General features: G+C 44.8%; 1 protein-coding gene across 1 annotated transcript; it reads right to left on the bottom strand.

Annotated features, from left to right (window-relative positions):
* Window positions 1-4,328: 4,328 nt before the first annotated feature.
* LAYN (layilin) lies at window positions 4,329-12,338 on the bottom strand. Its single transcript, XM_031062487.1, has 8 exons — window positions 12,332-12,338; window positions 12,141-12,167; window positions 10,315-10,612; window positions 7,707-7,864; window positions 6,819-6,857; window positions 6,334-6,417; window positions 5,695-5,797; window positions 4,329-4,872 (listed from the first exon to the last, which is right to left on the bottom strand). The coding sequence occupies exons 1-8, from the start codon at window positions 12,336-12,338 to the stop codon at window positions 4,533-4,535; spliced, it is 1,056 nt and encodes a 351-aa protein (XP_030918347.1). The 3' UTR covers window positions 4,329-4,532.
* Between the last annotated feature and the right edge of the window lie 244 nt (window positions 12,339-12,582).

A 12,582-nucleotide genomic window follows, 5' to 3' on the forward strand; every position in this document is an offset into this window, starting at 1 on the left:
GGGGACAGTGACACCCGGGACACCCGGGACACCCGGGACAGGGACAGGGACCGTGACACCCGGCACACCCGGCACACCCGGGACACCCGGACACTCGGGACACCCGGACACCGGGACCCCGGGACACCCGGGACAGGGACAGGGGCAGTGACACCGGGACACCGGGGACGGGGACAGTGACACCGGGACACCGGGACACCCGGACACCCGGGACACCGGGGCACCGGAGACGGGGACAGTGATACCGGCACAGGGACACCGGGACACCGCGCTGGGACAGTGCCAGTGCCCGGCGGTGGCAGCCGCGACACCCGCGCTGTGTCCCACGGCTCGGAAGCCACCGCAGCGACCCCTCCGCGCTGGCATCTCCCGGTTCCGCGCCCTCGGCCGGGTGCCTCGGGTGTCTCCAGCCAGCCTCCGTGGGATGTTCTGACCCGTTTTGGGGTGGAACTTGGGCTTTTTTTTAATTTCTGGCTGTTACTCCTCATCCTGTCACACCGAACGGAGCCTGTCCCCATCCTCTGACACCCTCTGGAGCTGTTTATACACCTTGGTGACATCCCCTCAGCCTTCTGTGAGCCGAGCACACCCAGCTCGTTTTTGGATGAAGAGGAACAACCTCAGGCTCTCTGCAGCTTCCTGAGGAGGGGATGTGCAGAGGAAGGTGCTGAGCCCTTCTCCCAGTGACAGCACACTTGGGGATGGCTCAAAGCTGTGTCAGGAGAGGTCCAGACTGGAGGTTATGGAGCATTTCTGTACCAAGAGAGTGCTCAAAGCTTCCCAGGGAGGCGGTCAGTGGCCCAAGCCTGGCAGTGTCTCAGGGGTGTTTGAATAAAGCCCTTAAATGACTTTTGTGATGTCCTGAGGTGGCCAGGCAGATGCACAGGGTGATTCTTGCAGGTCCCTTCTCAGGGAGTTATTCTGCTGTTTTATTTCCTGCACATTTGGAAAGGCAGATTCGGAAGCTCTGTTGGTCCCTTTGACCTGAAATGGTCTGAGGACCATCAGAGCTGAGAATGCGTGAAGAAATTTAAGGCCCTTTCTGCTGAATTTCCTTTTCAGTGCTGAATTTCCTTTTCAGGGCTGAGTCCACTGATTCTGCTTTAGGATGTAAGTGTGCATTTAAAGGATGCACTTACTGAGTGAGCGTTTAAAAGATGCACTTACGTTTTCAAATTCCCTGTTTGTTTCAGCAATCTTTGCTCTCTGAGTTCATGCCTCTCCCTCCCTCTCCCCTGCTCCATCCCAGGCCGGAGGACTGGTACCTTCCTGACATTTGGGGACCAGGAATCACCCCTGGAATCTTTTCGTTCCCCTGACTAAACCAGGCCCATCCCAAAGCTGATGGCACAGCACGTGCCTGTTGAATCAGCCACAGAGCTTGATGAACACACAGAGTGGACACAAAAAAAAAAACAAAAAAGAAAAAAAGAGTGGAAGAATGCAAGGAACAAAGTTGTGTCATTCTTTCCCTTTTTAGGCAGGTTTTACACGTAAAGCTGCCTCATCCTTGTGAAAAGTTACTTTTGTTGAGTGTCAAGCAGCGATGACTGTTCTGCAGAGGGAACTGAAGGTCTCTGTGCAGAAATTAATGCTTGTCCTTCACTGCTGATGAGATTCCTCCAAGCAGTGACATTTGGGGATGACGCTGCTGGCTCGGGCTGCCATGGAGAAGCAGGGAGCTGCTGCTGCTCTATTTATCCCCTGCCGAAGTTCTGGCAGTGAGTAACTGATGGCTGGGGTTAGTCAGACATCCACCCTTTCAGTGATTGATGGCTACGTGAGAGAGCCTTCCAGAATCCTCTTTGAATAGCAAATGGTGTCATCCCCAGCTGCCACTTGCCAAATTTCACTCCTCTTTCACCTCTTCTTCAAATCCAAACTCGGCGTGTCAAAAGTTACTTTTTTTTTTTTCCTACAGAATGTTACCTAATACTCCTTCTCAGTCACGTCATCCTAAATGAAGTTTTTTAGCCTGCAAACATTTATTTGCTTCCTGCCCACTTTCAAGGCTCATCCTGGTGAGGGTGAATGATTGATCGATTAAGCCAGATTTGAATGATTAAGCCAGATTAATGAAAATGAACGATTAAGCCAGATTTTGGTGCTCGGAAGAGAAAACTTCTGCAGAAACCCCACCACAAAGCTGGAAAGTTCAGGTCGCAAGAACAGGGCTTAAAAACGCAGCGAGAGGAACTTCACCCACAAAAAAACATCCTCTGCGGGGCAGCTTTCAGCGGAGGCTGATGGTTTTTGCTCTGCTCCAAGGAAAGGGATCCAAACCCCTCCCAAACCGGGCTGAGCGGATTTTCCAGGACGCAACGTGGAGCGCACATGCCCTCGTGTGGTCGCTGCTCCCGCGCATCCTCCCGCAGCTGGGATGCCCCAAAGGAGGGGTCAAACTTATAAAATTTATACGACTTTATAAAATTTCCCCGCTTTAATAACGCCCAGCACACTCAGGTCACTGCCCGAGCCCAACGGGCGGCTCAAGAGGTCGGATCGCACATTTGGCTGCCAAAATTTGGCTTTACACAGCTGAGCTCCAGCATCTGACAAGTTCTCCCCCTCAGTTTCGTCTTTTTCAGTGCCTAAAAGATGCTTAATAGCTGCCAAAAAGAAAAAAAACAAAAAACCAAAACAAAACAAGAAGGCCAAGAATACAAGATTAAAAGGGGACGGAATTTTGCTTGATTTGCATTAATTACTGCATTAGAAACTCCAGATACTGTGAGTGCCCAGCCCTGACCACTCTCCTGTTTTTCAGGAGAAATTGTTGCCCACTCCATGCTGCTTTCAAAACAGATAGAAGATTATTTCTTTTTTAAAGGGATTTCTCCTTTCAGGGCTTTATTTGCCCCATGTCCTGGTGGAGGAACCGCCGCTGTGACACTGCAGCCACAGCACCTGGGACATTTAGGAAGTGAGAAGCAGCTGTGACAACTGAAATATTTCAGTGTTTGCAGCAGTCAGCAACAGCTCAGAGATCTGGAAACTTCTTCCTGCCTATTTTGGCAGAAGAGATCCATGGCTATGCCTGCACTCAGTTCTGTTGTTGTTTCAGCCACATTTAAAACACCTTTCTGCCAAACCTTTGTTTCCTCCAGCTTATGAATTGATTTTTTTTCATTTTCCTATTTATTTATTGACATGCAATGGAGAACAGCAAATTTTCAGGCAACCAAAACACATTTTAGGTGCTTCATAGTCTTGGCCTGCAGCAATGTTGCTCTCCTGGAGCCAGAAAATCCCCTGCAGAACAAAAGGTGTGAAATATTTGTGTTCCTGCCGGGCACTCTTTGGTTGCTTGGCCATTCCCCTTCCACTTCTTGGTCTCTGCCCCTTCCAGCAGAATGAGGGAGGGAATTAGAGGAGGAAAAATGAGCAAACTCATGGGTTGAGATAAAGAAATTTAATAGGCACAGTGAAAGTCACACACGCAAGCAAAGCAAACCAAGGGATTCCTTGCCCAACCTGCCATGTTCAGCATCTCCAGGGAAGCTCCATCACACACTACAGGGAACTTTTAGCACCTTTGAGGAGGAGGTCTATAAATAAATAAGGATTTTGGATTGTCCTTCAGTTTCAAGGCATATCTTTGGTACAAAAAGGAATGGGGGGTGTTAACGAGCCATTCCTGGGGCCTTGGCGCAAAGCAAAGTCTGTACATTCCTTTCAGTTTGGATCTTTAAAAACCCCTATTCTTGCAGAAAATAGAAGAATAAGGGCACAATGCAAAACCAGGACAATACCACACACACACCATTGTCACCCTGATTTTTTAAAGTTTTTCTGAGCCTTCTGATGTTTACATTCTTGCAATGAACTTTCTCACACACTTTATGGAAATAACTGATTGTTTTGCATTCTTCTACGGAGGAGGAGAAATTTGATGGGCTGCTGGTTTGTCCAGTATCATTGAGAGGTGTCACTTTCACCCTCCAACCCACTGTCACTTTTGGAAATCTATAAATGTTGGAGTCAGAAATGAAACTTCTCTCTTTTTTACCTTGGAGAGTCGCGTGTCCACGTTGTTGTCACGTATTTTTTGAAAAATCCTTTTGCTGGGATCCTTTCTCCTGAGAGACCTCAGGAACGAAATGTAAACAATGGTTATCTGCTGCTGTGGAATGCAACAGGTGCCTCTGTGATTGGTCTTATGTGGTTGTTTCTAATTCATGGCCAATCACAGTCCAGCTGGCTCGGACTCTGTGTGAGTCACAGGATTTTATTATCATTCTTTTCTACTCCTTTCAAGCCTTCTGATGAAATCCTTTCTTCTATTCTTTTAGTATAGTTTTAGTATATAATTTTCTTTTAATATAGTATATCTTATAAAGGCTTCTGAAACATGGAGTCAAGATTTTCATCTCTTCCCTTGTCCTGGGACTCCTGCGAACACCACCACACGTTGTTTTATTTTGTGTCCTACAGTAATACCCCATTATTGAACAAGTGCATAGAGAGGGCAAGAAAAGTCACGTTGACACCCAAAATCCAAATTCCAGTGGGTTTTTTTTGGGTCCATTCCCTCAATATCCATAAATCTCATTGTCCACCCAGGTGGACTCCTTGCTCCTGCCCACACGGTCCCCGCAGAGCTCGTAGATGTCGTTGGTGACAAAGCCGCTCTCCGTGCTGGCCAGCGTCACCCAGCCCCTGCTGGAGGTGTCCTGGGGGTCCCTGCAGGGGCTCTGCAGCCCCTCCTGGGCACGGAAGGAGGAATTCTTTGTGCCAGGCCTGGCCCCAGCCAGGTCAGCTTCAGACTGCTTGTGGATCACCCTGGAGATGTCCAGCCTGGGGCTGTCCCTGCCGGGCTGGGGCAGCCACGTCCTGTCACCCTTCGGGGCCACATCCAGCAGCTCCTGTCTCCTGAGGAGGGCAAAAGGGAAAAAAAACCCATGAAATAGCACAGAGGAAAACACAAACCAACAGCAGAGCTCTGACAGCGATTTGGTGATGGGCTTTAAGCCAAGCTGGGCTCAGGACATTCCTTATTCCAATCCAGGCTGCTCTCCTGGGAAATCCCAGGGCAGGACCTGCTGAGGCCCACATCCAGCAGCTCCTGTCTCCTTAGGAGGGCAAAAAGGAAAAACCACAAAAACAGCACAGAGGAAAACACAAAGCAGAGCTCTGACAGCGATTTGGTGATGGGCTTTGAGCAAAGCTGGGCTCAGGACATTCCTTATTCCAGCTGGCTCTCCTGGGAAATCCCAGGCCAGGACCTGCAGATGCTGGGGCAACAAAACTCCTCCTGACATTCCCAAATCCCAGCCAGCATTCCTCCCCAAGCTGCTGTGCACACAGGGAAAGCAAGGAGAGGACATTGCTAAACATTCTCTGCTCCAAATTCTTATTCTTTTATTTCCATTGCTGCATTTCTTTTTGCTTTTGAAGGGGAACTTCTGAAATTCAAAACTTTAATAAAAAAGTAGAAGGGTTAACACATCAAAACTGTAATCTTGGTGATATTTTTCCCTGCCTGCTATGTCTGTGAATGCAAGAAAAGAACATAATGTGATTTACTTAGAGTTTTATTTCCAATTAACTCAGCCTGGAGCACCAACCCCAGTTTTTCAGCATTTCTTTGGCTGCAAACACTCCTGTCAGAGCTTTTTACAGGACGGTGAAATTAGCTGTGAACAGGACAAGGTGTCACTGCTCATTCAGAAAGAACAGAAAAATGCCACTCACCTCTTCATGAGCAGCCAAAAGCAGGAGATGCCTGTGATGGCCAGCAGGAGAAGCAGCACAGGAACGCTGGAAATAAGGATGAAGGCAAGGCCCTGAACAGGTTCTGGGGGTAAAAATGAAGCAGGGTCATGAGAAGAAATTGCAAATTTTTCATGGTTAATCACAGGTGTACAAACAAAACATTCACAATAAATATAATAATAAATTCACAATAATAATATTAATTATATAACATTCACAATAAACATAATAATAAAATTCACAATAATAATATAATATTCATTATATAACATTCAAAATAAATATAATAATAAAATTCACAATGATAATATAATATTCATTATATAACACACAATAAATATAATAAGAAAATTAACAACAATAACATAATATTCATTATATAACACTCACAATAAATATAATATAATTCACAATAAATAAATAATAAAAGTGGTTTTTTCACACCCAAAATACTTGGCACAGCTTTGGATTTTGAACATTTTTACCTCCAGAGCAACCTCCTTATTCTGTCATGGGAAACACTTGCAGGAAGTTTTTTTTCCAGAGGTTGCTTTCTATATTCAGCCTTCCACATTTTGAGCCAAACACTTGAAATGAGGTTTTGAGAGCAGAATTTACCTTTGGCTCTCCCAGCTGTTCCATTGGCACCTTTCCTCCAGCGTTCCTCTGGGAATTTTGGCTTCCAGGGCTCTGTTGCCACAGCTGGAAAGAAGCAGCTTCATTAATTCTGCAGATTTTTTTTTTTTTTTAATAAAAAAATGTGAGGCTGTGAGGAGATTGAAGAGGCTGGGAGCTGCAAAGATGTTTGAGGTGCACTGGGATATTGCACTTCAATCCCTGCAGCATCACCCAACTCTGCATCACCTGCAGCAGGGTTTTCCCTGCAGGATGGAGCATGGAACAGCACAGGGGAAGTGCAAACTGCAGGGGAGATTCTTTTTGGGTGTCTTTGGCAATGAATGGCAGAGTATTTCCATTGCAAGCCAGCAGCGGAAATAATTTAAAAAAAAAAATAATTAAATAATTAATCATTGAAATAATTAATGATTAAAATATTTCAATAATTTTTTTTTTTAATTCCCAAACAGCAATGTCCAACTCACCTCTTCGGGAATTGTCTATTGGAGCTCTTGTTGGCTTCTCTGGAAGAAAAGAGAAATGCAGAATTTCCCCATGAGTGAAACACACAATTTCCAACCTGAGCACTGTTCTTCTGTGTTCTCCCCCGATCTGAGACCTCAAACCCCTCATAAAAACCCCCAGGGAATTTATGCCAACCACAAGCAGCTACAGACACTGGGATTTTTTCCTCATTTGCTGCATTAATTAAAAACTGAGGGAGGGTTTCCTGTCCCTGTTAGGTTGGATGTGACACACACACACACACTCAATATCTAAGGAGAAAAAGTTTTTATTCTGAGTGTTCCCCAGCTTCTATACTCTTAACAAAGCCTGATCTTAAATCATTAACTGTACCACAATAACTTATTATATTCATTGGTGCAAAGCAATTAACAATTTTCTGTAAAACTTACCAATGTAATTGGTAAGTTTTACAGAAAATTCTGTAAGTTCACAGAACTTCTGTAAACTTACAGAAATTTTGTAAATTCTGTAAAACAGAATTTCTGTATAACTTAGAGAAATTTCTGTAAGTTTTACACAATTGCTGTGTAAAATTGTGAGTTTAACAGAAATTTAATAAGGCACGCATACACATCTACTGATGCACATAGTCCAGTTTACAAAAATATTCATGTATCTTTCCTAACCTGTTCCCAGCCTTGTCTCCTTCCTTGCTGTGGATACACTCAAAAATCATCAATTATTATTTAATCATCAATCGTTATTTAATCATCAATTGTTATTTATTCTATTAATTCAGCTTGGCTTGCAGGCCACCTCTCAAGCCCCTCTATAATTTCCGTATTCGGCCACCGCGCTCCTCATTCCTCCTCCCGGGGCCCTGCAACCCCACAGAGCCTCCTTACCCAGGGAATATTTGCAGATGAAGTTGTTTTTCATGGTGCATCTGTCATCGTTCCACTGGAACATGTAGGGGCCCCCCACCCCGGGCGGGGCAGAGGGTTGGTGGTAGAGCACCACGCACACCTCGGCCCCGCACGACGGCTCGTCCACGTACCAGTTCCTGGGGAAACACACAAAAACCACCTCAGGGCCACCTGCCAGCGGCTTGGAGGGGGGAAAAAAGCAGAGTTAGAGGGGTTATGGCACAGCCTGCAGCTCCACTGGGGAAAATGGGAGGGATGAAATGCAGTTATTTGTTCTTTTAATTCAGATTTTTTTCAAACTCCGCAAGCACGTTCGACAAATATCAGCGAGCAAAGGGCTGAGCTCCTCACAACTGCCCTTCCCTCTGAAGGGAAATTCCCTCTGAAGGGAAATTTCCCTCCACTGAAAATGGAAAATGGGAGGGATGAAATGCAGTTATTTGTTCTTTTAATTCAGATTTTTCCAACCTCTGCAAGACAGGTGTTTGACAAATATCAGCGAGCAAAGGGCTGAGCTCCTCACAATTTCCCTTCCCTCCTTCCTGTCCCAGTCAGCATTACCAAAAGGTCTTAGCTAGTGCAATTAACAGATTTTTATAACTATTTTAAAACAAATTTATTTCTTAAATGTAGTGGCAATGAGCATGGAAAGCATGGAATAAACCAGACACGAGGATTCAGTTCTGGTCCCTGGGTACATCTTTAAGAATGTAGGTTTGGAATTCACTATTTTGTCATAGACAAAGTAATTTATTGAACATTAAAGTAACTCAAAATGAGCTGCAATTGTGTAGAAAAAGTCGAAGTTCTCCTGAGTTCACTGAGCCTTGCAGAGGAACTCAGTTTTAACACTTAATTTTAAACCTGTGCAAAAATCATCATTGTTGCTCTCTCAGCCTCAGCGCCTGCAGAATTTTGGCACCTATTTAATGAAGAAAAATGAAAAATCTGAAGCAGAACCTGGCTTCCTCTGTCAGAAATGCACCGCCACAGTCTTGCAGATAATTTCTTTTTTTTGTTGTTTTCTAAGAATAAACCTCACCACCAGCTACCTGTGCTGCTTTTCCAGGCAGTGCTCAGCAAGGAGGCAGCACTGTAATATCACTGTTGGTGAGGAGATATTTTATGCAGCTCAGAAAACACCTCTAAAAGTGCCCTGATTTTGCCAATTGTTCAATCCCCACTGATTCTGCAATGAGCAATGTTCTGCCTGCCAAAAATTATGGATAGGACATAAATAATTCCAGATATCCCGAGGTACTCAGCACGGGAGAACACCCATTTTAAATGGAGTTTTTCCAGCCATTCCAATGCTCTATTCCTCCCTCACTTCTTTCCTCCCCTGGTGTTTTCCTTGGCTTTGTCATTCAGCAGAAAGAAGAGTGTCTCACCAATGGAAGGCAGGAAAGCTGTGCCTGTTTCTTAGCAGCAGATTCTGGTTCCAGCTTCCCATTATCCACCCCCAACATCTGAGCCACAGGAGAGACTTGAAAATATCAAATAATGCTAAAACCTGGTTTTATTTGTTCATTTCTGAGTGACTGAAATGCCTCATGGGCTGCTCCCAGAGCAAAAAGGTCAAAATTTCAAGGTGGTTTTACATGTCTGATATAAGGATGCAAATTGGTGTCAATGTTGTTGCTTTTATAATTTAATTATAACAAATCCTGTGGTTCCTTAGACAAGGAGGCAGAAATCTAAAAATTGCTGTGAAAACTTTAGTTTTCCACGGCTGCAATAAATTCTGCAGCTCTAATATTTTGCTGTCTCACAGGAAAAAATATTATTCCCTCAGGAAAGGAATCACATTTTTTATTATTCAAGACATCAGGTATAAAGTTCATGGGATCTGCAGTGCAGGAATCTTCAGTAGGGGAATAAATTTTTTCATTTTCAGGACAGCAGGTATAAACTTTATGGGATCTGCAGCGTAGGAACTTTCAGGTCATTTGTAGCTGCTTAATCAGAGATTTTAAGGCCACACCACTTGTTGTTTCCCCTCCTTTTAGCCCCCCAAAATGATCAAATTAGCATAAAGCAGCCACTCCCATGGAGCAGCACCAGGAGGGTGATGGGATGGGTGCAGAAGTATCCCAGTCACATTTTCTGAAAAATCCTCTTTGCCCAGGATTTTTCTCCTGGGAAGCTGAGAAGCCCTCAGAGAAAAATGAAAACAATAATTATCTGATTTGCTTCTCCCGTGTTTTGCTGTTTTGGAATGTGGTTGGACATTGTTTCATTGGTTTCATGTGGATTGTTTTGACTTAATGGCCAATTGGAGCTGTGTCAGACTCTGAGAAGAGAGTCACGAGTTTTTCATTATTATCTTTTAGCCTTCTGTTTGTACCCTTCCTGTATTCTTTAGTATGGTTTAGTATAGCATTCTTTAATATAACATAGCTCATAAAATAATAATTCAGCCTTCTGAGAACATGGAGTCAGAGTCATCATTCCTCCCAACAGCGGGGCTCTCAGAAAATACAACACAGAAGGAGCACAAGTGACAGCTGGGACGTCCCTGCCTGGATTTATTGGACAAAATCCTGAATTCCTGAGGGCCCTGCCAGTCCCACTCCCAGGTACCCACCGAAATTTGGATGAGCTCCCATCTGACCAGGAGTAGAAGCTGTGACACTCAGTGCTGTTGTCCCCCTCCTCCTTCCTCCTCCTGAGCCCTATCCAGAAGTCTCCATCTGAGGCCAGGAGGCTCCTGATCAAGGATTCAATCAGTCTCTGCTCCGCCGGGCTCTCGATGCTGACCAAGTGTCCCCCGTCAGCCCTGCAGGCCAGGTGAGCTTCCTCGTAGCTGGTCCTGCGGGAGGCATCGTGGAAATAAACGATTTTGTAGCAGGGTTTCTGCGTCCCACGCCTGCAAACCGTCTGCCCTGCAGGGAGAAAGAGAAAACTGTCACGGGAATGGCACTAAACGGCACCAAAATTAAAATAAACCATCAGTTTGGATGAGTTTTGTGCTGTTTATGTGGAAAACACAACACAGGTGAAAGCTTCTTGTATTACTGGGCTGGCAAATGGCACCTCCACATTTTTATTGTTGAATCTCAAAGTTTAGGTCCTTTCATGCCCTGCTCTTCTCATGATTTTTCTGGGATTTGCAGATCCTGTGAGCTCCTCCCAAAGAAACACTGTGCCAGAGCAAGCTGGCACCTGCAACCTCTTAAAAAACAAAGCTCCCTTGCGAGGGTTCCAAGAGGCTTTTAAAACAATCATTATTTTAAGGAGTTAAATGGTCAAAATTAGAAATTTCCTTATACAAGCAGAGATAGCAAGAATTTATCTTTTATGCAATATATATCTAAATGAAATAATATATATCAATACGTAATATAAATATAATATAGGTATGCTATATATATAATATATATCTCAGCGCAATGTAGATATATAAAGATGCAATATAGATAAATTTATATCTATATTGCATATTATATCTCTATGCAATATAGATATAGAGATGTAATAGATAATATCTCTATGCAATATAGATATAATATAGATATAATATATCAATATGCAATAGTTCAATGGGTATTGCAGTGCCACAGAATCCCAGAATATTTGGGGTTGGAAAGGACCTTAAAACCCTCTCATGGGGACACCTCCCACCATCCCAGGCTGCTCCAAGCCCAGTCCAGCCTTGGGCACTCCCAGGGATGGGACATGCCCAACTGCTCTGGCCAGGCAGGGCCTCCCCACCCTCACAGGGCAGAATTTCTGATTTACATCCAACCTCAAACTCTTGCATTTCCAGCGTCTGTACTGGGGATCACAAGATGAGTTCCCACAGCCCAATTTCCAGCTCTGCAATGTTTCTGCCCGCCCAGGGAGTAAACAATGTCTGTTTTCAGGCTGTCACAAGCCAAGGACTGTCTCATGCAGAAGCAGCAGAGCTTATTTTGGTTCCGAGGGAAGATCAAAGTGAAAAGACACATCATCCAAAATGATGCACTCGGGTGGTTTTTTTCAGCAGAGCAGTCCCAATATTTAGACTGTGGAAACAAACAGCTTTGTTTTGCTCAGTAAATATTTCTTTGCAGGCACAATCTGCTAACCTACATGTTTTTACAGAAGGGAAACATTCAGCAACACTTGTGGTGTGCTTGGAACAAATGGATAATGCAAGGACAGGTCACTATAAACCCTGCCATGGGATCATAGCTGGCTTTGCATTATCCTTTTATGTTGGTCACTGGAGGAGTGGGAGTTTAAACACCTCTCACACTGGAATTTTTCAGCAGTTAAATAGCCAGAAATGGAGTTTGCTAACATTTTGCACAGGGATTACAATAGGAGCAGGATTTTTACTCCAACAGCACTATTAAAAAATTCATTTCTAGCACAGCCTGTGTTTCTCTTGGCAATTTGACACCCTGAGAAAAAGGCAAAGCCCCTTACCTCTTCTGAGGGAAATGTCCACTGCTGCTGGGAGAGGCAAAAAGGAAAACACAGACAGCACAGTGTCGTTAAAAACCTGCAACTCTCAAAACTGTCACAAAAACTGCACTCAGCTCTTCCTTGATACACAAACACATTCTTTCCTCATTAAAAAAAACAGAGGAAGAAAGCCTCTGCCTTATCAGCCAAGCTCGCCATCGCTTTCAGCAGAGGAAATTAGCTGGAGCTGATTCCTGGCTGCATTTCAGTGCTCGGTCTGGGAGCCGGAATGTGCAGCTCCGAGCCGGCCTGAAAGGATTCCTTGTGCTCCTCACTCGGGATCTGACTCCAGCGAGCTCCCCGGGGCAGGGCGGCGGGGAAAACCGGCCGGAAAAGTTGGAGAAGACCCCCAGAACGACCGAACCCAACCTCCCCCTGCACCACCGCCAAGCGACAGCATCCC

The sequence above is a fragment of the Geospiza fortis genome, unplaced genomic scaffold (genome assembly GCF_000277835.1).
Source record: "Geospiza fortis unplaced genomic scaffold, GeoFor_1.0 scaffold37, whole genome shotgun sequence".
NCBI classification, from domain to species: Eukaryota; Metazoa; Chordata; class Aves; order Passeriformes; family Thraupidae; genus Geospiza; species Geospiza fortis.

Bases quoted from the DNA above. Each gene is read 5' to 3' on its own strand.
- LAYN (XM_031062487.1), bottom strand. The intron at 7,865-10,314 runs GTGGGTACCTGG...GTGTTTCCCCAG, and splicing joins GGGAGCTCATCCAAATTTCG to GAACTGGTACGTGGACGAGC. The intron at 4,873-5,694 runs GTGAGTGGCATT...TGCCCTCCTCAG, and splicing joins TTTTGGCTGCTCATGAAGAG to GAGACAGGAGCTGCTGGATG.